We start from the raw sequence: 25,745 nt of genomic DNA, 5'->3' as shown, positions 1-25,745 counted from the left end.
CGAATTTAACCCCATTGAAGCAAATGTTTTTATGGACGATCGGGGAGACCATAAAATCACCAAAATATACCGCACACTTATTAAGAATACCCCCACCACATTGCATAAAACTAGGGAGGCCTGGCAGCAGGATCTGGGTCCCATGGAGGAGGAGGATTGGGTGGAGGCCCTTGTGTTCCCTCACGACGCACAATAGCCACCCGTCTGTGCCTTATCCAGTTTGAATACCTTCATTGAGCCTATAATACCAGGCACAGATTATGGCGCACCGGACTCATTACATCCCCACATTGCCCATGCTGTACATCCATGGAGGGTACATTCCTACATACCGTGTGGACATGTCCAGTACTGACAGTTTTGGAGGGGGTGTTCACATGCTTCTCCGAGGTGCTGGGGTGGGCTATTGAGTCCTCGCCTGGCCCTATTGCATATTGCAGAGGCCATAGGTGGTAATAGATATAAGCAACATCTTCTCTTTTTGGGCCTCACACTAGCCAAACTGGATATCACTAGGAATTGGAAGGAAGAATCGGCACTATCGCTTAGGGTGTGGAAGAGGGGTCTGGATTTCTGTATGGGCCTCCAACGTCCAATTTTTGAGGCCAGACAGTGCCCCTGTAAACACTATAAAATTTGGAAGAGGTGGGCTGATTATAGGGGACTGTATTTGGAACCTCCCCCCACCACGCACAATGCTGAGGAACTAATACCTTGAGATTACTTGACCGGTATGTACGCAAGGCTGGTATTCAATTTGATCATCAATGGCGGATGCTTTCTCTGAATAGAAGATTCATATATTTCTTGAACAGAGGTAATGTGGCACAGTTATCTGGTTTTCTTTCCTTTTTGTTTGCTTCTTCTGTTACGCCTTTAGCCTTTCTTGTATTGTATTTTTCAGAGAATCAATCTTCTATCATTAAGAAAAATGTTATTACATACATTTGTCACCTTATGTTTCCGCTGTGGGCGCTCTATGCGGCCCCCGAATTATATTGGATGATAACAATAAAATATGTTGTGAAGAAAAAAAAAAAAAAAGGTGTTATTTTTCTAATTTGGTCTCGGATTTATTGTGTTGCACTCAGAGGCAATAAATGAGACACAATTGCTTTGCACTACCCTCTGATAAGCTTAACGGCTTGCCCACACTACCACAAAAGAGAGTGCCATTATTGTCTACATTAGCCTCTGTAAGCCAATTGGGGACCCACTGAACTCTCTACATAATGTACTTCTTTTTAGTACACTATATAGAGAGCCAGCTTCCTACATTGGTGGATCAGCAGTGGGATCTAAGACTTGGCTTTTGCTGATACCACTTGGTCAATAAGTGACTACACAAGTAAATTCCAAAAATGTGTTAGGGCCTTGGTTAAGGCCCCGCGTTTAAAACTGTTTTAGAATTAAAAAATGTGCTTAGTCAGGACTGTAAAGCTTTTTGTAGGAATTTTTTCTAGTTCCAAAAAGGTCCCAACTTTAGTAAAATAATGAGTACCTCAGAGGAAGTAGTTGAGCAGCCTGACCTGACTCCCTTTCTTCAGCTTAAATACTCGCAGTTGAGGACCTTCTACAAGGGATATAAAATTACCCTACCACTACAACACTTCAGAAGCAGTTGGTAGAGTATGAGCAAGCCCATCCTGTGGATGAGGCCCCCAACCCAGAGGATCAGGGTGAGGGATCATCCTCGACTCGAAAGAGGTTGCGGTACCTGTACCCTCCAACCGACCCAATGTGCCCAGGGCACCTGCCTCTTGCAAAAATGGATCCGTCGCTCAAGGTACACTGAAGAACTCTCTGAGGAGGAGATTCTTTTTGAAAGATTGGCAAACAGAATAGCCCTGGAGGACAGGATACTGGCCACCGACAGGGAAAGGGCAGACATGGGTTTAGCACCCGTGAATGAAAACAGCAACATAATACCTAGGGACAGAGAGGAAACCTTTGAAACTAAAATCCTCAAAGGGATTGTCCCCAAATATGCAGAGGGGGATTACATCACAAAATGGTTCACAGCTTTTGAGCGAGCGTGTGGAATGAGGAAGGTCAGCCAAAAGTATTGGGGCTCTCTCCTTAGGGAACTGTTCTCTGGTAAGTGCAGGCATAGACTCCTGACACCAAACGAGGCAGAGGCTGAGTCCTATGACCACATGAAGGGTACCCCGATTGAGGGCTTTGGACTCACCACTGAAGCGTATAGATTTAATTTCAGGGGGACTCAGAAAACCACGAGTCAGTCTTGGGTTGATTTTTTTAGATTTTTCAGTAAAGATACTAGATGCATGGTTAAAAGGAAGCCAAGTGCAAGACGATGATGGGGTGTTCAGTTTAATTATGAAAGAACATCTGTTGAGTACCTGGGTTTCTGAAAATTTGCATCAATACTTGGTGAACCTAGGTCCTACATCTCCCCAAGATCTGGGAAAGAAGGCAGACCAATGGGTCAAGACTAGGGTGATCAAAACTACCACTGGTTGGGGTGACCAAAATAAAGGGGTTACTATGCCTCCCTAAGGTAAAGAGGAAGAACATTTTAAAGATAAAAGTAAGGGTTTTTAAAAGGCCCCCAATACCTGCTCAGGAGGGTGGGCCTCAAAACTCTTACCAACCAAATACTGGGTGCCATGGTAAGAATTGGGATCCCAAAAAGGCATGGTGTCACAACTGTAAACAGATTGGACACCGAGCTGGAGACTCTGCCTGTCTCAAAAAGAATCCCCCTAGTACTGCTCCATCTAGCTCGGGAATATCAAGTCTCCAGTTGGGATCCCTAGTGTCCCCTGAGCAAATCAGAGTGCACACAGAAGCTACAATAGTCTCTGAGGGTGGGGTTGATCATGCAGCTTAGCTGTTTTACCTACCAATATGGAAAAAGTACAAACAGCAGTCCTTAATTATTGGGATCAGAGAAGAAGCACTGAGAGATACAGGTGCAAGTGTCAGTATGGTGACTGAAAAACTGGTATTTCCAGGACAGTACCTGACGGGACAGTCATAGCCGGTCACCAGTGCTGATAATGTCACTGAGGTCCATCCCATGGCGATGGTTTCCTTAGTGGGATGGGGGGGTTACTGGGCCAAAAAAGGTAGTGGTCTCTTGTGCAATTCCAGTTGACGTCTGCTAGGGAATGATCTGGAGTACTCAGCTTGGGCTGAGGGAGAGCTTAGGTCCCATGCAGCCATGCTGGGAATTGGTGTGTGTATGTAAACACTAGAGCACAGTGTAAGGCCCATGGCGAAAAAGAGGTGTTGGAGCCTGAAACAATGGACCAACCCTCGAAGAGAAAATGTAAGAGGTCTGGGAAACCAACTTCTGATCAGCCACAAGCTCAGGTCCCCTCTCCTTAGGGAGAAGACCTGTCAGCCCCAGAGGGAACTGAGCCCCAGGAACTTGACCTTACACAGCAGACCTCCAAGGCCCAGGGGATCGTCAAAGGAAGAGCTGTGCCAAGAACAGAGGATCGGTCCTACTCTTGAAAGCCTGAGACAGCAAGCCGCTGCACTGGAAAAGGGAGATGTCAGTGGCTCCCACAGGACCTATTGGGAGGATGGGCTCCTGTACACTGAGGCCAAAGACCAGAACCTGGTGCTACCACGAGAGTGGTAGAGCCTCAGCAGTTAAGAGAGTTTCTCCTCACATTGGCCTAGATATCCCCCTAGCTGAACATATTTGCGAGAGCAAGACTTGGAGTAGGCTAGTCAGCCACTTCTACTGGCCAAACGTGTCTCAGAGGGTGAAGACGTTTTGTAACTCCTGTGCCACCTGCCAAGCCAGTGGCAAGACAGGTGACCACCCAAAGGCCCCCTTAATTCCACTTCCAGTGGTTGGGGTACCCTTTGAAAGGGTAGAGAATGACATTGTCGGTCCCCTTGGCCCATCAACTGTGTCAGGGAACAGATTCATGCTGGCAGAGGTGGAGCATGCTACCAGGTATCCTGGAGCAATTCCCCTTAGGACTACCACTGCTCCTGTAATGGCTATGGGCCTCACTGGTATCTTTGCCAGCTTGGGTTTTCCTAAGGAGATGGGTCAGACAGAGGAACAAACTTCATGTCCGGCTACCTGAAGCACATGTGGGATGAATATTGAGTGACTTATAAGTTCACTACCCCATATCACCCACAAATGGCCTTGTTGAGAGATTCAACAAGACCATCAAAGGCATGATCATGTGACTCCCTTAAAAACGCAGGAGATGGGATGTCCTTTTGTCATGCATGCTTTTCACTTAGAAGTTCAAAAGGGGAGAAAAACTTCCTCCTTCTTTGGCACTTTTCTCTGTTTGGCCATCCTGTAAGGGGAGCATTTTGTCTGGTTAAGGAAGGGTGGGAGAGACCTCTCAAGTCGCCTAAACCGGATATTGGGGACTGTACTATATACTAGGCCTCTGTTGTAGGATGGTATAGTACATGGGCAAAGCAACCAAAAACCTGGAGCCCAGCCAAGAGCTTCAAAAGTTCTTATAGGACCAAAAGGCTGCCATGGTAGATCTCCAATCAGGGCAGAAGGTGTGGGTATTGGAGCCTGTAGCCCTCTAGGACAAAATGAGCGGCCCCTACCCTATCCTTGAGAAGGAAGGTGAAATCACCAATCTGGTAGACCATGGCACTAGCAGGAACCCCTAGAGGGTCATCCATGTTAATTGCTTGAAACTATTTCATGACAGGGCTGGAGTGATAATGCTGATGGTCACTGATTAAAATCAGGAATCTGAGAGTGAACCTCTCCCTGACCTCTTCTCAAGCAGGCCCTAAAGATGGGTCAGTGGATGGAGTTGTCTACTCAGACACCCTCTTAGCCCAACAGCAAGCTGACTGCAAGCAAGTCCTGGAGCAGTATGCTGAGCTCATCTACTTACCCCTGGATAGACACACTGGTGTACCCATGATGTGGACACTGGAGAAGGCATGCCTGTCAAAAACAAAATATATCAACAGTCCGACCATGTTAAGTAGAGCATCAAAGCTATAGTCAGCAAGACGTTGGAGTTAGAAGGTATTGAACCTTCTGACAGTCCCTGGGCTAGCCCAGTGGTCTTAGTCCACCAAGAATCACTCCAAGGGTAAGAAACCAGAAATTAGGTTTTGCGTGGACTACAGACGTCTCAATGCTGTCACAAAGACAGACGCTCACCCCATACCAACAGAGGATGAATTGATAGACAAATTGGGAGCAGATAAGCTTCTCAGTACCTTTGACTTAACCTCAGGGTACGGACATATTGGCCTAACCCAAGAAGCAGGAGAGAAAATAGGGTTACCCACACCAGATGGGCATTATCAGTTCACGGTTATGCCTTTTGGCTTAAAGAATGCCCCTGCCACCTTCTAAAGGTTGGTCAATCAAGTCCTTGCTGGGTTGGAAACCTTTAGTGCAGCATGTCTAGATGATATTGCGGTTTATTGTTCCACCTGATCCACCGAGGCAAGGTTTTGCAGGCCTCACTATCAGGGCATCCATATGCCAGATAGGGTAGGGCACAGTTGTATACATGGGCAAGCTGGTAGGTGGCGGTCAAGTTATGTTATGTTAAATGTATTTATAACGCGCAATAGTTACTCCGAGGAGTGTCCCAGCGCGAAGCCACGTGAGAAGAACTAAAGTAAGAGGCTATGGAAACAAATGGGTTTTAAGGAGACGCTTAAAACAGAATGGATCCTTAGTGTTGCGCAGAAAAAAAGGGAGAGCATTCCAGGCCGCGGCCGCTTTGACCGCAAGCGAGCTACCCCCAATCCTGGACCGGGAGAAACGCGGAACCCTGGCCAACAGAAGGGCTGACGAGCGGAGAGCTCTGGTCGGGACGTAAAAGGCAAATCGCCTCTGCAAATAGGTGGGACCCAGATTGTGGAGGGCTTTGTGGGCAATGACCAGTGCTTTAAACTTAACCCTCTCAGCCATGGGCAGCCAGTGCAGGGCACAAAGGTGAGCGCGAACACTGCTACTTCTAGCGATTCCAAGAAGGAGCCTTGCGGCCGCATTCTGGATCACTTGAAGTTTGTTCATGGAGTAGGCAGGCAAGCCCACATAAAGGGCATTGGCATAGTCCAGGCGAGATAGTAGCAGTGCCCGAACGACCGTTTCCTTTGCAGCTCTAGGGAGAAGAGGGAGAAAACTCCTAAAAACCTTAAGAAGGCCAAAGCAGCCACCCGAGACCTTCTTCACCTGGACCGAAAAAGACAGATTGTCCTCAAACCAGACTCCTAGGTTTTTAGCGGAGTTCCCAATAGAAGGAGGAGGGGGGAGATCCGGGGGCCAGATCTTACATCTAAAGTCCAAGGGGAAGTTACCATAGAGAAGGATCTCCGATTTGTCTTCATTGCACTTGAGTTGAGCTCTAGCAAGCCAACCAAATACCGAAGACAAGCACTTCTGCACAGGCAAGACGGAATCCTCCCCCTTGCCCCAGGTAAAACAAAGCTGGGTGTCATCGGCATAGGCTATCACCTTAGCCCCCAACTTCTCAGCCAGAGAGACCAGAGGGATAACATAGATGTTAAAGAGGAGGGGGCTAAGGGACGAGCCCTGGGGGACACCTGTGGGCACCTCCTGCAGAGAAGAGGCGGCCGGTGGCACCCAAACCTGTTGGGTACGACCCTCCAGAAAAGACCTCAGCCAGGCAAGAGCCAGGCCAGAGACCCCAATCTCAGAGAGGCGGGAGAGCAGTCTGGCATACGGCACCGTGTCAAATGCTGCTGACAAATCAAGCATTACCAAAGCTGCTCTGCCACCCGCATCTAAGCAGTCCCCAATAGCTTTCGAGATCTCCACTAGCGCTGACTCCGTGCTATAAGATGCCCGAAACCCAGACTGAGCTGGGTGCAAGGCCTCAGATCTTTCCACAAATTCGGAGAGTTGTCTGGTCACTACCTTCTCACATACCTTAGCAAGGCTAGGGAGGAGGGAGATAGGGCGATAGTTGCCGGGCAGCGTGGGGTCAAGGGACGGTTTCTTCAATAAAGGAAGACTTTTTGCCCGCTTCCAATCCAGCGGAACCCAAGCCTCCCTAAGGGACAGGTTAATAATAGCATTCACCTCAGGGTTGATGGTCTCCGCGACAGCTGCCAGCAGTCTGGCAGGGCATAAATCCAAGGGCGAACCGGACTTAAGGCCCTTAAGTAATTTCAGAGTGCTAGCCATATCAACAGGAGAGAAGACCGACAGGGCGTGATTCAAAGCACCGAGACGGGGTGCAATCAGTCCATCTTCAGCCTGGGAAGCCGCTCACACAGGCAAGAACTGCTGTATCAACCGGATTTTATCAGAGAAGAAACAGGAAAGGGTGTTGCACCAGTCAACCGTGGCCGGGCCCGAACAATTGAGTGCGACAGGGGAAGTAAAACTCTGGACTATGTGGAAAATCTCCTTCGAGTTATTACCGGACTGCTCAATGCGCTCGGTGAAATATTGCTTTTTAGCCTGAAAGATGGCAGAGTAATAGATCTTTTGTTTAGCCCTCAGAGCGGCCTTGGCCAAAGGACAGTAGTCCTGGCGGCGCCAGGTCCGTTCCAGCTTTTTGCACTCTTGTTTGAGCGTGCGCAGCTCAGTCGAAAACCATGGTTTTGTAGGCGAAGCTGTCGTGGACCAAGAGGAGGTGGGAGTAGCCAGCAAGGACATAGACTTGTCCAACCAGTTAGTAAAGCTAGCAAGACTCCCCTCGAGATTATCGATAGGGTTCGGCCTGGAGGCCGCCAGGACCCCAGCCAGAGAGGCGGGATCAACCTTCTTAAAGGCCGGTTTCCGCTAAATAGATTCGGCAGCATGGGGCGGGCCAACCTTCCAGGAAAAGAAAGTGATGAAGTGGTCTGACCACACAAGGGGAAGAGGATCCTCTACCAGAATATTAAAATTAGAAAAAATAGGGTCAAGGATGTAGCCACCCTGATGAGTTGGGTGGACCACCCATTGAGACAGATGGGCTGAAGAATCTCTTTTAAGGCACAAGCATCAGTACATGACCCTTGATCCAGATGTATGTTCAAGTCACCGAGGAACAGGAACTGCGAAAAACGAAGCGCCCTAGAAATCAGCTCATCTCCCCACTCCTGAATGGTGGCGTGGGCAGAGCCAGGGGGGCGATAGACCAGCGCCCCACCAAGTAGAAAATGGGGGGGGAAAACCTGATGCTGAAATCCAAACGCTTCACCAGTACCCCAAGCAAGGGTTTCGCCCCTAATGAACTCCCATTTTTCTCTAAAAATAACCGCTACACCGCCACCCCTACCTTCTAAACGATCAGCCCTAGCCACTTTATAGCCCGCAGGGATAGCCAGAGTAACATAAGGGTCAGAGTTAGAATTGAGCCAAGTTTCCGTAAGGAACAGAAGGTCAACAGGGTGGTCGGAGAGCAGGTCAAAGATGTCAGAGTGATGTTTTTTAAGGGAGCGTATATTAATTAGGGCGGCGGAGAGGGATAGTGCATTATCAAGCTTAGGCCGTCGGCCTAACTCAGATGAGGCAACAGGAGGATTAGCCGGGAGACAGAAGCCACATACAGCACAGACATGCTCCTGAGCGTCCAACAGATCAAAATGAAGGTGGGAGAGACCTAAAGTCGCATTAAGTTTTAATAGCTCGTCCCTACCATATGTCAGCGCAGCACGAGCGCCCCCTATTAGATGAGCAGAGTGACGGGCCCAGGCCGCATCCGGGGCGTGGACGGGCGCAGACGGGCTTGCATTAGGCGTGCCTTCGGCGCGCCCGCTGCGCTCGTCCGCTGCGCATCCGCGTGCATCTTTGTAGGCCGACAACCAGAAAGACTAGAGAGCGCGCTACCAAAATGGCGCCTCTAGATGGCTGACCGGCAAACCAGGAAGTGAGTAAAAGCCCTCACCGGAGCAAAAGCACAATCTCCCCACAGATTCCCTCACAGAGAAATAATGCGTTAACATGTAATCAAAAACCACCCTTTCACCCAGCTATTAAAAACAAGCAAGTTCCGATTAGATTTGGTTTTAAAAGCACAATTTATCAAATAAAACGAAATGTGTTTTTATAAATAACACAGCACAGATGTGGCAGCGAGTGTAAGGCAGTAGAACCCCTTACAACCCAAAATCTGGACAATTTTGAACGGGGAAGCTCCAACCACTCAGACTCAAGTCAGGGTACTCCTTGGCTTGACTGGGTATTACAGGAGGTTTCTGAAGGGGTATGGTACCATTGTGGCACCCCTCGCAGAACTCACCTCTAAGAAGGTGCCTAAAAAGGTAAACTGGACAGTTAGTTGTCAAAAGGCTTTTGACACTCTGAAAGGGGCAATGTACCCATTCTCAAAGCTCGAGACTACTCTAGAAAGTTCATTGTGCAGACTGATACCTCTAAGCAAGGGATAAGAGTGGTCCTATCCTAAACCAACGATGCTGCCCATAACCAGCCTGTTGCTTTTATAAGCAGGTGGATGTTCCCCAGGGAACAGCATTGGAGTGTCATCGAGAGGGAAGCCTTTGTTGTGGTTTGGTCCCTGAAGAAGTTAATACCATACCCGTTTGGTACTCACTTCCTTGTCCACACCGACACACACCTCTCAGATGGCTGATGTAGATGAAAGGTGAAAACCCAATACTATTGAGGTGGTCCACCTCCCTATAGGAAATGGAGTTTACAGAGGAACACAGACGAGGGACTGACCATGCCAATGCAGATGGCCTTTCCAGGTTCCTCCACTTAAGACAATGAAGACACTCTTCGGAAAGGTTAGTCTCATCCGGGAAACAGCCATTACAAGGCGACCATTATCATGCAATACATTTACAACGCAGCCATTTCAACACAACTACCATTACCATGCATAGCCTTTACCATGCATGCCTTTTAGAATGAATTTCATTGTAAAGAGATATTAACAGTAAAGACATATGTGTGGTAAAGATAATCAGAGCCACCATTCAGCGTCTGCAAGTCAGCGCTCTAGACACACTAAAAAATATAACCGCCTTCGGAGCGAATAAGTGGGGGGTGGGAGGTATTTGAGGTAAAAGTTGTTCCAGTGATGGGATCGGGATGTGGCTTGGTGATGTAGTGCTGGTTTTCAATGTTATCCAATGGGTCCGTTTTGGATGTTATGGTAAAAAAGATTTGGAGTGGTTACTGTTTTGGTCTGGGTGGAGGAAAAGGTGGAATTTGGCCAGGTTTTCAGAATGCACTTTTCCTGGCATAGGCTAACATGGGGACAAATGTGGTGATGGTGGACAAGCACCACACAAGGGCGTTTTAGGACTCAGGGCCCGGATTGGGATCGGCAGTAGGTTTGTGAAGGACAGCCAGGTGTGGGATTGGGTTTGGGGAGAGGAAGGTGCAAGTTTTCTGGCTAAGGACTGGAGTTGGTTTCAGGGCTGGGGGCCAGGGTTTAGGGCTGAGGGACAGGGAAGGAGTGGTGTATATGGCTTAGGGAAGAGGCTTTGGATCTGGAGGCTGGGAAGGGTCTGCAGCGGGTGCTGGTTTTAGGGTTCAGGTCTGGGTTAGGGGCGTTTATAGGGTTCAGAGCAAGGAAGGGGCCGTGGCGGGTGCCAATGTTACGGCTCAGGGCTGGGAAAGTATTGGAGGATACGGGTTGGAGGTTGGGAAGAGTTTGTGGACTTGGTGTCTTTGGTTTGAAATGTAACGCATGGTAATGGTACCCACGTTGTAACTGCTGAATTGTAATCTTTACCATGCATATGCCTTTACAACAAAATTAATTATAAAGCCATGCCTGGTAAAGGAATATTCATTTTAACATTCTGTGTGGTGAAGGCAACGCGTGGTAACGGTACCCGCGTTGTAACAGCTGCGCTGTAAAAGGCTTGCGTGGTAATCGCATGGGTGGTTCCATCATACAACCGTGTGGAGAAGTGTGGCTCAATGGTTAGAGAGGCAGACCATGATGCAGAGGTCTGGCCCGGGACCAGGGTTCAATTCCCGCCTTGGCGGGTCTTGGGCTCAATTTCCTCGGACCTGATAATTCTCGCCTCGGTGCCTATTCTAATCATGGGTCTCACTCTGCAACTCTGGGCAATAGCTTGCTTAATCTCCACAACTGCCCCAACAGTGCTGGGATGCCTGGCTTCACCTTGGGGGTGCCGAGGAGTGGACATTTCACAGGGAAAAGCCAGGAAGGGTTCCACAGCGGTATGAGTACAGCTCCAGGACACCCCGGTCCGGGGTATAAGTACGCTATACAAGTACAATTCATTTAATTTCATCCTCCTTCGTTTGGGGGGTAGGAAAGTGCCCCTTTTGACATGATTATCTCTACTTTTTGCCTGGTATCTGATGCAGCTTTGACTGAAAGTGTACTGGGTTCCTGCTAACCAGGACCCCGGTACCAGTGTTCTTTCCCTAAACTGTGCCATTGTTCCACAGTTGACACCCCTTTAGGCTCCATGTAAGTGGTACTTAGGGCCTTGGAACTAAAGAGGCCCCCTAAAGGCTGCAGCACAAATTGTACCACCCTAAGGGACCCCTGACCAAAGTCATGCAAACTGCTAATTCAGCCTGTGTGTCTCGGTGCAGAGAAAGAGTGCCATGCCTGCAAAGCACTGCATGAGGTATAGGTAGGTCATCCCTACAGTAGGCCTTACAGCCTCAAGGAAATGTGAACTTTACCCCATGTGTGGGCATATCTGTTGGAGTAGTGATGTCCCTGTGATATTTAAGCCCAATCTTGAATACAAGTGCACAGGGATGCCATGGGGAGTACAGGGGCTGGACACTTGTGATTACTAGTTTCCCAGCTCCATGATGGCTTAGCTGTACCCACAGATGTTTGGTACTAAACATCTTCTCACACAGACGCCAGCGTTGTATTGATTACAAAATGCACCCAGAGGGCACCCGAAAGGTGCCCCCTGAATACCTACCGACTGCTAGTGTGTTGACGGACTGGTCTCCACCAGCCAGCCACCATAAACAAGTTTCTGACCTTCTGAGGGAGAGCCTTCATTCTCAGAGGCCAGGAAGTAAGTCTGCTCTGGGCAGAGGTGTTCACACCTTCTCCAAGCAGGATGTGCCTTCCGGGGCGGGAAGCTTCAAAGGCCCTGCCACCTTTGTTATGCGACCCAGACTTCTCCAGATAGTGGAAATTCCCACCCGCCTGTCCTGCTCTCACTCTTGGCGGCAAGACAGGCAGTACATTTTTAAGATTAGGTGGTGTGCCATCATCAAGTCAGCACCACCCCTCAGGTGGACTAGCTGATGTGGACCCCACTTTTCAGATTTCTCCATGCGGTTATGGACGGAATTAGCATTCTAGGCCAGGGTCAGGGTTATATTCACTTCCAACAGGAAATGGTCACATAGAGGGTGTAGACACCCTAAAGTTAATCAGTCCATTGACTAATATCTGCCACTCCCCCTTAAAGCCCCTAAATTGAGTTTTTGGGTGTCATCCCTCAACACAAAAACTCATATTACACGGATCAAGAGAAGGAGGACAAAGAGGAGTCACTGCCTGGCAAGAACAGCAGATGAACTGTGGACTTTTTGGTGCAAAACCCTGACGGACTACAACTCTCGACAATTGTGACAGAGTGACTCGTCCTGCAATCTGGAGACCTACGAATTGCCTACAGTCTCCGTTGGAGTAGAGGAGCTTCTCCCCCGCAGTCTGCAGGCCCGAAAAGCAAAGCCTGATCCACCTCCTTGCAGCTTCTCGGCCCGATCAATGCTGCAGATGACCAGGAGAAGGTACTCGTGCTCTGGAAGGTCAGATCTGTCTCCCCACAGAGTTTGAAGACACCAGGACCACCCGGAGCCGTGTAGCACCAATCCACGTGGTACCTGATGCCCTGCACCAAACAGCAACAGCGGGAGTCCCATCCTGATCCATTGAGGGATGTCAGCATCACTGAGACCCACTTCGTGAGGGGCCCAGCTGTCCTGATTTTGCCCCTGCCAGCTGTTTGTCCCTAACCGTGAGAAGCACTTTTGCACATTCAGCCCAGTCGACCCAACCACTCTGCACCCAAGCCACCCGCACTGTGTACCGATGAACTGGCTGTGCCCCCTTGCTCCAAATGCACTCAAAAACTAAGGCCCCATTTAAGAGCTCTCAGACTGGTCCACAAGTACCCCTGTACTGTCTGTTTTTAGGTGCCCCCCAACCTTTTTGTAGCGCACCAGCTATCACCCTCATCAGCACCCTGCTCCCATCAGAAACCGGTACAAAAGGGGGTGGTGATGGACGGAGCATCAGAACCAATCAAACACTCACACCCAGTCAACAGATCTGGGTTTGATCCATCACCGTTCTTTAGCCCACTCTGCCACCCCAGTCTGACCCTGTGCCTCATGGGAACAGTCCAGCCCGAACTGCCAAGCCATGCTTTCCCTGGACCGGAAACAAGCTTCCTAGGACCGGTTTCTGGCATTTCAGCCGTCTTCAGCCAGGCTTCCTTGAATACAGTGGCAAAGTGAGCAAGGGACTCACGTCTGAGCATACCCTGCCAACTTATGGCGAACAAAGCGGTACAAAAGGGGGTGGTGATAGACGGAGCATCAGAACCAATCAAACACTCACACCCAGTCAACAGATCTGGGTTTGCTGCATCACCGTTCTTTAGCCCACTCTGCCACCCCAGTTCAGACATGGCCATATGCAAATCAGTCTGACCCTGTGCCTCATGGAAACAGTCCAGCCCGAACTGCCAAGCCATGCCTTACCTGGACCAGAAACTAGCTTCCTAGGACCGGTTTCTGGCATTTCAGCCGTCTTCAGCCAGGAACCGGGCAGTTCCGGAAGAATTGCTGCTCGTACTTTGGACCTCGGACCACTACTGACCGAAACTCCGAAGGTGAACCCCTGAATCAGATTATACATACCTTTTATGCATGTCTGACTTTTCTTTCCATAGGATTGCATTGTGCATAAAGGCGCACGACTTTGAAATATTTACTTACCTGTAAAAATGTATAACAAAAACAGTACTTACTTTTGAACAAAGCTCTTGGTTTTACACACATACATATTATATACACATACACACACATACACATACTACCACAAAAGAGACCGTTAGTATTATCTACTTTTGCCTCTGTAAGCCAATTGGGGACCCACTGGCCTCTCTGCACAGTGTACGTCTTTTTAGTACACGATATAGAGAGCCCGCTTCCTACAAGGTCTCAGTGCAGTTTCAGAGTCAAAAGAAACAGCAGCATCTGTCCAAAGCTTTGAGGGAGACCGTAAAAAAAATAATAAGAGGCATTTCCTTACATGGCACTCCTCCAGGCGAGAGATAAACAACTAACCTGGAAAGGCCATCTGCATTGACATAGTCATTCCCATGTATGTGCTCCACTGTAAAGTCCATACCCTGTAGGAAAATGGACCACCTCAACAGTTTGGAGTTTTCTCCTTTATTCTGCATCAGTCACTGAGAGGCCTGTGGTTGGTTTGAACTCTGAGTTCCAAACAGGAAGGGTCTCAGCTTCTTCAGGGAACAGACCACAGCAAAGGCTTCCCTCTCAATGGTACTCCAATGCTGCTCTCTGTAGAGGAATCGCCTACAGATAAAGGCAGCTGGATAATCCTGGCCTAAATCATTCACCTGTGACAACACTGCCCCATTCCCATGTTCAGAAGCATCCGTCTGGACAATGAATCCCTTACTAAAGTCAGGAGCCTTCAAGACCGGTGCGGAGCACAGAGCTTCCTTGAGGGTGTCAGACAGACACTGCTCAGCCCAGATGACTTTTCTGGGTTGCTTCTTGGCGGAGAGGACTGCTGGTGATGCCACTATGATACCTTAACAAACCTCCTATAATACCCGGTCAGGCCAAGAAGCACTTCCTTGAGGTGGACCTGGTTCTTCTCCCAGGTGGAATTGAATACAGCAAAACCATCTAGTTACGCTGCATTGAAACTCTGAGACGGACACCAACCTCTGGAAAGCAGCAGGTGCATTTTTTAACCCAAAGGGGATCACTTTGAATTGAAAGTGGCCTTCAGGAGTGGAAAAAGTAGACCTCACATTGACCTCATCAGCTCTTGGTATGGGGGGGGATGTGCATCAGCCTTAGTGACTGCATTAAGCCTTGGTAGTCCACACAGCCTCTTTTTAGGTTTCCTTCCTTTGGGTTTGGGTACCAGTACCATGGGGGTGGCCCAAGGACTACTTGAGGGCTCCATCAACCCAAACTCCAGCATCCTGGGCACCTTAGCCTTATTGCTAGCCTTGACATGGTTTGACAATCTGTACATGTTGCTCTTGACAGGCAAGCTGTCAAGAGTGTCCATATCATGGGTACACAAAGTGGTCAGACCTGGGGTCAGGAAGAACAGTCCATCAAACATTCAGCAACTGCAATCATTTCCTTTGTTGCTGGTCTGAAAGAGTGGAGGAGAGAACAACTCATTTCACTGTACCATCAAAGGCATTTCGTAACAGTAGGTCAGGGAGAGGTTCGCTCTTCTCTTCCACCCTTCCATATGTCACCAAGAGCATCATGAGGTCTGCCCTATCACGGTGCAGGTTGAACATGTTGTCATGGATGACCATATGAGGGATCCTTGGTGTTCCCAGGTCCACCATGTAGGTGACCTCCTTTTCTTCTCCAATATATATTGCCCAGTCCAATTTTCCTCAAGTGCTCTTGGTGCTAGAGGCTCCAAGACTCACATCAACTATCCTGGCTAGCATTCCAACATTGAGGACTTTTGGTCATACCAGTGCTTCTTAAGTTCCTGGCTGCCCACCAAATTTGTGTTTGCTTTTTTCATGTACTCTGCAAACATGGAACAAAGGCCAAGTACATAGTCCACTATGTCTTGTTTGGGCTGTTAAGGGGTCTCTCCCAGCCCGCTCTCATCAAACTTTGGGAACCCCTTTCAGGGTGTCAAAAGAGTAGCTCAAATGGACTAAAGCCATAGGGCTCTTGCTACTGCAGGAGTAGTGGCTGTGTTAAGTGAGATATTCTCTGGGTATCTAGTGGCATGGTCTACTACCACAAAGAGAAATCTATTCTCTGAGGCTGTTGGTAGGTTTATGTGACCAACAATTTAAATCCCCCTCCCTCTCAAAGGGGGTCCCCACCACAGAAAGTAGTATCAGGGGAAGCTTTGGCTCGTCTTTTGCCACTGGTTTGGGAGGTGACACAGGAGCGACAAAACGGTCGCCTTCATAGCCATCTGGGGCCAGTAAAAGTGATTGACCAGCCTGTCCCAGGTCTTAGTTTCCCTCGGGTGTCCAGGTAGGGGGATGTCATGGGCCAGGTTAAAGAACTCCCTGTTTTGCTGTAGGAGCACCTGGTTTTGGGGTACCTTGCATCACTATACAGGAGGCCGCCCTCCCAGTATACCTTGTAGGTACTGGTGGAATTTCCTTTTTCCTGTTTGACAGCCAACTGTCACAGGTCCTCAAGAGTGGGGCATATCCTTGGTCCTTGGCTCAAGTCCTCTATGGAGCATCCTCCTGCTCACCGGAGCTCTACCAGGTCTGGCAAGCTTCCTAGGGTTGCAGCCTTCTCTTCAGGCACCAGGCCCTCCCCCCTTAGGGCTAGGCTTCTTCTGGGCCTGTGGACTCTTGAAAGGTGGGTGCCAAGCCTCCCTGTCCCTTCTCTTTGCTCTAGGGACCTGGTCCATTGTTTCAAGCTCCAGGATTCCTTGGACCTTCCCTCGGGTCTTTTGCGCTCTTCTGGAGAAGCACACCCACTCAGGGAGACCCAGCATTGCTGCATGGATCCTTCTCCACACCTCTACCAAGTCAGAAGTCTCAAGCTTTTCCCAGCACACACACTGCTGGGATGGCAGGGGGCACAGCTACCTTCTGTGGGCAAGGAACCCCTTCCCACACTAAGTCCACCACAGCCAGGAGATGGGACTTTGGGGCACTGTCAGCATTAATTATTTGGTGCACCTCTTCTGGAAGGATCTGGTCTGGGGAAACCACCTTAGCCATAACCATAGTTACTCTTGCACCCGTATCACTAATGATTTTTGTGCACTGCCTATATTTCTTCATACGAAGGAGGAAAGGGGAGGGCCAGTAGGCCAAAGGTTCAATGGTCTCCCCACCCAGGGAAACCAAGGTGACCTCAGTGTAGTATGGGTAGGATTCTGCTACCTTATCCTCAAGTGTAAGCAGTCTATCCCTACCAAGTACTGGTACTAATTCTCAGTGTCCCCCAGTGTTGTGTAACCACCTTCCTCATCCTAAGGCCCTTTCGTAGGATGCTGGCTACTTATCTATGTCTTCACCCCAGACATAACTAGGGCCAATCCCTTTGGGCAACCTGACCTAGCACCTCTGTCAGGTACACCAGCCCCTTGTTGCTGCCACTTCATGCCCAGTTTGGACCTCCTTTCTTCAAAGAGGAGTCTTTTTTCTGCTAAGACCCTTTCTTCCAGGGGTTGCCATCTCCTCTTGCAGTGACCTCCTGCTGTTGAAGGAATTGCTCACACTACTGGCTCTGAATTCTACCTCTGGCCTGGTGTGTGTGTGTGTGTGTGTGTGGGGGGGGGGGGGGCGTCATCCTCCCCTTGCAACTGTTTTGATGACAATTCTGTCATATTCTTCCTCATCATCATCATTTTCCCCACTTATTTGGGGTATTTCCTTCTCCAACACTGGTGGAACTCTCTGGGCCACCTCCCAAGCTGTGAGGGCCCCAATCAGATCATTCTTCCTTACCATGGCTCCCATGGTGATCATCCTGTCCCTGTACAGTGCCTTCAGCTCATCTCTTTTGAGGATGAAGAGATTGGCTAGGTCGAGCACCAATTTTCTCAAAAAGTGATTCCCAGCATCTTTTTACGACCTTTTGAAACTTTTATCAAACTTTTGATCTTTTGGAATCTTTGTCACATCTTGTAAAACTTTAAAAAGCTAGCAACTCCTTGAAAATGGTCTATCTGAAAACTTTGGAACTGGACTACTGACTGGAATAAACAAGGATTACTTGGTAAATTTGTTCTGGGTGGATTCCTATTGGTTTAAACATCCACCTGCTGTTTGGCACTGCTAAACACAAGTTCTGGATCCCACCACTAGACAAAGTGTAGAAATGGGATGTATTATATGATGTGGCTATGTGACCTTACCATGTAATACACTACCAATCCCTCCGTTGGTTAAACCTTAGATCAACCCTGGGTAGCTGTGGCTCTGGGCAGTCAGGCTTACACAAAAGGAAGTGTGAAGCATTTGAACAGCACCAAAGCAACTGAAAGAGAAGAAAGCTTGACCCTCAAGGAATCCAACATCAATGTACAAAAGGAGTAAATTTTAATGAACTTATGGACACCAAAACTAAAAAGATCCACAGGAGGGTTTAAGAAATATAGATTTTGCAAGAAACAATAAATCAAGACTTTTCACTCAACTGCAAACAAGCATTGAGAAATTCAATGAAATTCACACAAACTGTGGAATGCAGTTACTTCGTGTTACTTTAGGCAACCAACTCCTGCAGGGAGCCAGTCAAGGTCCAACAGAATAGTTACCTTATGAATAAAAAGTCTTTAATCCAGTTCCAGTGGTTCCTTGCTATAGAGGTCTATGGAGTGGCCCTGATGCAAGGGATACAGGATGCTGGAGATGCTGTGCAGTCGATGTGGGCCTTCCTGAGACTACTCATCGGTTCACTGTCCTGGTGAGGACCGGACACAGGGGTCTGTGTCCAGGATTCTGGACACAGGGGGTCAACGTCCCACTAAGTCTTTTCCAGGTCAGCAGATGGCCATCCCCAGTGGGGACAGCGGTTTCCTTCTTTTGGCAGCATTTCTCCTCCTGAGCGACCAAGCTGCACTCCAACAACTCTCCCAGCAGAGCATCAAGTCCTGGTCCCTGGGCAAAAGACACACAGAAGATGGCTGGAATGCAGAGCAAATCAAACATTCACCCCCAGTCAAGAGATCTGGGTTAAATCCATCGCATCCTGGGACTGGTTTCGGGGCATCACCCCTCATCAGCCAGGCTAGCATAAATCCAGTGACTCAGTGAGTAAACAGGACACAGCAAGGGCAATCCTTTCCTTCAGTAGCCCAAAGAGCACCAGTGGGAGTCCCACTTTGGTGCAGCGTCTTTCCTGGTTCCAGGGTCAGCATCGCAGATCTTCTGTCCTCTTCTTCAGAGTTCTGGGTGCCAATGTTGCTCTTTTTATGCCCAGTAAGTGACCACAGGGGAGATCGCAGTCACTAGCCATTGGACTACCAGGTTCCCTGCTGCCCGATGACAACTTCCTGTGAAGTGTGGCATTCAGCTATCCCAGAAGGCTCTATTCTGCCCACTCTCACAATGGCAAACCCTCGGTTTCATCCTCGAGAGCTCAGTAGCCCACCCCAGCAGTTTGGCTTTTTTTGTGGGCTACACACACATGGGAAAACCTGTTTGGTCAGTGTTTCCCCTCTTTCCCAGATGTAAACCTGTCTACCCAAACCAAAAAGTATCCCCTCAACTGCGGTTACCATTAGCCCTTTAAAGGCAGCTTCTCCATGAGGCTTAATCCAGGAGGAGGTAAAACCTCCACCAACTGCAGGCCTCTATGGTTACCTGTTCTGGGAGCCATTTACATGTCTCCCCAGGCAGGCGGAAGGCTGTCTCGTGGCCAGCCTCCGTAAATGACCATGGAGAAATTGGGCAACAGAGTAGCAACTTTCTAAAAGTTTAATGTAGCAACAAGTTACATTAATTTCGACATGGGCATGAAGTTGGGATGGATAAGGCAGGTTGTTTGATACATTGAAGTCCCAACCTTAGTAGTTTAATTCAGACATTAGCACAGCCGAGATGTCAGCGTTTAACTCTGTACTTGCCAACGGGGCTACCAATATCTCTCGCAGCAAAAATTACAGTTTAGGGTTTTTGCCACTAGATCATTTTAAACACATGTTCTACTCTTAATATGTTGCACCTTGCCTTAGGAATCAATAGACCTGCTGTAGGAGTGACTTGCACACATTAAAAAGGGAGATTGGTCTTTGCCATTGCTTAAAATGGCAACGTAAAGTTAGCAGTTACAAATTGCTTTGGCAGACTGGGAGCCATGTGTTACCCGTCCCCCCTCAGGGTGGCACAAGTGATGCAGTCCCTGATGGGACACTAGAACCTATAGGCCCTGGGGACGTCCAGTACAATATATGTTAGCGAAATAGAAGTGAGTCAGCGTACGTCAATTGGGTGTAGGCCAATCAAACAGAAAGGTTTAAGGGTCAGGGCACTGGCACGGAGGTCTGGTTAGCAGGCCTCAGTGCACTCTCTTGGTCGAAAACTATCAGGACCTGTCCAATACTTTGGGGGCAACAATACAAAAAGAGGCCTTTTGTTACACTCCAACAATTAAAGTTTTAGCAGGAACATTTCCCTGCACAAACCTTCTGCAGGAAATGTATTCCACGAGTGAAGTCCACAAACTTTGCAACTTCACGCGAATCTGCAGGCAGAATTTATGCTGAAATTAATTTTCACAAACCCCAAACAATGGGCCCAATCAGAGAGATTTTAGAGTGAGCTGGCAAAAAAAGGGAGAGGGGGTATTTGAAACAAAATTGTAAAGAGGGAAAAGAGACAGGAGAAAGGGTGCTGATAAAAAGGCGGGGCAAAGTAACAGGTATAGGGGTACATTTTAAAGTACAGCTTAGAAGTGCAAGGGATAGGAAAAGGGGTCAGATGAAAACAATAATAGAAAGGGGAGAGCAGGGCTCGAGATCATGCAGAGTGAAAGAAGTGTGGTGTTGGGAGTGAAATGAAAACACAGGAGAATGGGACAGGGACCGGCTCTTCCAGCTTCCTTTAGTACATTAAGCTGCAGAGTCCAGAGTTGAAAGAGTGGGAGGGAGTAATGGTGAACCAGTGGACTTCTTGATGAACATCCCTGAAACACCCTGGGTGCTTAAAGCTTGAGGGTGATCAAAGATATCAGATTTTGATAACACGGATCTTCCCGGGTTGGTTAGGGGCAGGCCTGGGCTCTGTCCTCCCTGATGAGATCCTGGCCTAGGGTTTCACAAATCTAGGCCTGACACGAGACTTCCTGGTCATAGGTTTCAAAGAGAGCCCAGTGATTACAATTCAAATGGGCTATGGAAATGAGTAAGTTTGAGTCTGGTAGAGTGTTAGGTATATGCAGGAAAACAGATGTAGGTCACAGAACTCTACTCATTTCACATCAAGATTTATGGAGCAAAAAACGAGGATGGCAGAAGGACAGCAATTGATTATCGTGCTAATCGTCAGCCAAAAATAAAAGACACCCCTTGGGCTTCTTTCAAAAACTGTATTTATTTAAAGTTTAAAGAGTTAGAAAACATTATTACATCTGTTAAGGCACATGGATCATTGGCCACTTACATATTTTCTTTAAAACGTTCGAGAAAAACAAAACAAATCAGTTTGTGTACGTTGCTAGTCATGCAAGACCAGATTTGTGTTGGTTTGCTGTGGAATGATTTACACATGAAACAATCAGACTACACAAGAGTCAGCAGGAGTCTACTTCTCCTCTGGGTAGCCAGTCTCCGTGGCTTCATCTGAAAGGTTTTAAAACATCCACCTGATAATACCAGCCATAAATTGGAATTACCCCCCTGCCCTTCCCCTTCTATCCACATCATTCATAAAGAGGTGCATAAACGCTGTAGCTTCTTGCAGGGAGAACGAAATAAAAGGACCATTAGTGAGCACTGAAGAAGACATTGTAGTACAAACAACGAACTAGGCTGAAACCTACTTTCTGCAAGACTCTTGCCTAGCTCTAGCACGACCAAGGGTACCAGGGTAGGCCCAAGCACATGTAAGGAACACGTCTAGATCCTTGCAAGAGCAGCGAACATGCTGGAGCCCAATGCACCCATGAAGAGTCTAGCTCTCAGCAAAAGTAAGCAGCCTGCCTGGATTCCAGCACAAGCAAGAACCAGTCTAGGTCCTGGTGAATGCAAGGAGCAAGGCTGACAAAAGCGAAAATAAGGAATCTCTGGTTCTTAGCACATGCAGGAAACCGGAATGGCAGGCGGAATTATCATGTAAGAGGTCATTGAGTCACTCAGATATGTATAGTGAGCTACCAGGACAATTCATTTAGTCATCTATGTAGGTCCCCGATTAACACTCAGCATTCTGGGTATATAGTAACAGGGACGGTACATTGATGTGGCTATGCATTCCAGGCCAGAGAAGCCCAAATGGTTTCCCCATGGCTGTCCATACCAATCCCACTTCTGAGTAGTCAAGGTGGCGACTCATTGGCTACCTCACGTGGATGCCACACCAGGGCAGTGCGGGTGGTGTCTAGTAGCAGACAATTACAGACCCTTTGCCCTTGCAGTCAGAAGCAAATGCATTCTGGGGCTGTAAGATAGCTCCACACTAGGTGCCCTGGTGAATCCCACTAAAAAGCAATCAGGGTGGCTCCCTATTACTACAAGTCTGGATCCTGCCCCAAAATGTTGACAATGGTTCTGCATTGGCTTCCCCAGTGGATCACACTACAGAGCAGCTTTTCACTAGCTGCCTCAGCAGACCGCATTCCACAGCAGTCAAAAACTCCCATTTTTTCCTTGACATTCCACTCCAAAATAGTCATGATGGTAAATCTTGACCACCACCTACAGAAACTTCTCAACCGCAGCCAGAAGGTCTCCCCGTTGCCTGTCGTCTTGGATCTTAATACAAAGTTCATAGGATGGCCCCATGGCTGTCCATCTTAGTCATGCTCCACAGCAATTACTGTGGCCCTTATGGACAACTTCCCACTGTAGTCAGTATGGCTCCCATGTATACTAAAAGCCTTGTAACCTTTGGCTACCCCTGAGAACTGGTCCACAGGTAAGTGAGTAAGGTTCAACACCACTGCCCCCTGCATGGCTCTCTCCAGAACGATGAAAATAAAAATAATGATAACATAATTAATTTCTTCCTTCTCGTTAAAAGCTGAATTTGTCCTTGTTCCAGTCGGCTCCCTTGCTGCTAGCGGTGCACTGTGTCCAGAGGGTCTGGGATTTTAGAAAGATGCAATTTAAAATCATGTCGTCTAATCCGCCCACCCACACCCTGCATCTGTACAGTCCATCATCTGCAGGACCTGCGCAGTCAGTTGGGGTCTCTAGTCTGTGATAACAACAGGAATTTGCCAGCAGAATAGGTCTTTGTTGTGGTCATCCCGGAGCTCCCACTCGACCACCAGCTTCATCTGTAAAGGCAAACAGAGAACTCAGAAACCATGGTTACAGATCTGGCCTCAGAACCCAAGATGCCACTTTAATCTCTCCTACCTTATAAAACTATATAGCGCTCAAAGGATAATGTGTGGAAATAGGGTTTCAGCTAATATTTATCATTTGCGCATCACCGGGTAAAGTATCTTGCCTTGTTTTGAGCCCATTAAAATCTCTGTATCCATCACACTTCAGAATTTCTTAAGTGCTTCATTCATGCCTTTTTAACTGCTGATATTTTAAAATATTTGTACAGTGCATTTACTGAGATTTAAGTTGTCTCGTGTTGGAACTTTTTTTACATAATGTACTCTTTCCTTAGACACTTTCAAACCCTAGTAAGATGGCCACATAATTCACTTTCCAAAACCCTCTCACGCTGCACTCAGAAGAAGAAAAGTAAACATCATTCTTCATGTTAAAAGAATAAGCAGCAATTTGTCAGAAGATATTACCTGACATTTGACCTCTGCAACAACTATTTAAAAAAAATAAAAAAAATAAAGAGGCTTCTTTATTTATAAAGTTTTATATAGCGCGAACTTGACCCTAGAAGGGTATCGGAGCGCTTTACAAATAGTTCAATAAGTAGAAAATAGATAACCAAGAAATAAACGCTAACAATGTCCTTTGCAAATCAGGAGTGGGACAGTGAGTTATAAACCAGGACTCAGACGGTGTGTGCAAACCCTGGTTGGAGAACTGCGTCTTATCAGTATCCAGAGAATGAGTCAGTGGGTTCAGGGTAGAGATTTGTTCATTAAACAGTTTGACTTCTTTTTTGAAAGAAGTGATTGAAGGGATCAGTCCGATTTCAGGGGGCAGGGAGTTTCAGATTCTAGGGGCCAATCTGGAGAAGGCTCAGTGTAGATTTTCTTTTTCCGAAATTCTGAGGTTTCAACAGTAAGGTGCTGGTGCTTCTAGATTATCTGCCACCGCCGGACAGTTCCAATTTGTCAGCTAGTTAGTTCGGTGTGTTGAAGTGTAGGGCTTTGTGGGTCATGCAAGCAATTTCCGCCTGAATCCTTGCCTTATAAGGGAGCCAGTTTAGTGCCTTCAGATCTGGAGTGATGTGGATGTACTTTTTTGATACAGTGAGGAGCCTTGCAGCAGAGTTAAGGGATGCCCTTAGCGGAGCCAACTTGGATCTCGGCAGATCCCATAGGGTAGCACTCCCATAGTCTAACCTGGGGATCGCTAGAGCTTGCACTGCTGATTTAAGGTTGAAGGGGACGAAGGGTTTTATTTTTCTTTGTTGCCCTTTCACCTTCTGAACTCCAGCATGGTTATTCTGGAGTGATGCAGCACCCTTTCTTCTAGTGCCAGTGCTGTACCCAAGCCTACATGGCGTCCGAGAACAAGTTAAAGACCCCCAAACGTAAGTCCTGTGATGACCACAGTGCAGAAATGGAGGTAAGAGACTCCAAAATGCATTCCTACAGGACCTCAGGACCAAAGTAAGCTATGGAACAGCACTGCCGTGAACTCAGCCCAGCGATAGAGGTAAATATAGAGGTAAATGAAGTTGTCATACACAACCCTACAGGCTTCGGACTCCAAAGTAACAGTCTATAGCCCTGCAGTGAATCAATCTACAGAAGGTGTTAAAGGGCAGCTCTATACATCTTTCCAAGGCACTAGAGACAGTGGTAAATAATTTTCATATGCTGGTTTACAAGTGGCCTGAACTCAGAGATGGAGAGGGTGGGCACTCATTAAATCTATTCCAGGTCAGAGAGGTGCATATAAAAAAAACCCTCATGTATGACCTATGGAGATCTCTGTCCAAAGATGGAGATTAAGACTGGCTATAGATCACCATAAATAGTGCTCTCAGACCGGATTTAGAGGCGACTCACCCTTACATGTGGGTTTACAGTGCCCTGTGTAAGTGTTCTCATGTATAGACCTACAGGGACCTACAGGTTAAAACAAAAGACCTGTGTACAACACCACGGGGGTATCATCTCAAGAGTGCATTTGAAGGATCTCGAAACAGAGATTTACAACGTCCCAGATATGATGTAAAAAAATCTCATATGCAGCCCTACAGGGATCCGGAAGTAGATGTAGAAGACCACATACACATTCAGTCCTAGAGTGAGATCAACTAAGATATGGCTTTAAAGAACCCAAATATAAAGCTTTGTGGGTCCCACATTTGTGGGAAATATGTATAAAGCCCCATAGGCTCCCAGCACAGAGATGGAGGTCAAAATATCGGTTAGTCTCAGGAGATTGTTGAAACCACCCCCCACCGCCGCTGTGGCGGGAACTAGACTTCCGCATGTAGCGGCTATGCATGATTTCTCTGCATGGGACATCATAGGTATCTCAACCCTGGGGGACATGATACATAGCAGGAGGCTGAAGTCCTTCCAGGACCTGCAAGCAGAATACAACATGCATCGTACGCAGTTCTTTCGCTCCTTGCAGCTTTGCCATGCATTCTTACCAGCCATCCCATCAGAGGAGACCATCCCCCAAATTCTCCCCAATGGAAGCCAAAGTCCTTCTCACAGACATTAAGGAACATAAGCTCCATAAAATAATTCTGCGTAATTTGCCAGATGCGTTGGTGGCTGTGAGGAGGGCATGGAAGGGGGAGTTGGG

General features: G+C 47.9%; 1 protein-coding gene across 1 annotated transcript in view; it reads right to left on the bottom strand.

Moving 5' to 3' along the window:
* Positions 1 to 21,182: 21,182 nt before the first annotated feature.
* The window catches only part of NPC2 (NPC intracellular cholesterol transporter 2), a 44,519-nt gene continuing 39,956 nt past the window's right edge, over positions 21,183 to 25,745 (bottom strand). Inside the window, exon 4 of the mRNA XM_085626761.1 lies at positions 21,183 to 23,107. Within this exon, the coding sequence (XP_085482887.1) occupies positions 23,021 to 23,107 (87 nt within the window). The 3' untranslated portion in view covers positions 21,183 to 23,020. The remainder of the gene's footprint in view (positions 23,108 to 25,745) is intronic.

The sequence above is a fragment of the Triturus cristatus genome, chromosome 9, assembly GCF_964204655.1.
Source record: "Triturus cristatus chromosome 9, aTriCri1.1, whole genome shotgun sequence".
Lineage (NCBI taxonomy): Eukaryota > Metazoa > Chordata > Amphibia > Caudata > Salamandridae > Triturus > Triturus cristatus.
Note: the sequence above shows the minus strand (reverse complement) of the source record. Positions and strands in the feature narration are given on the sequence as shown.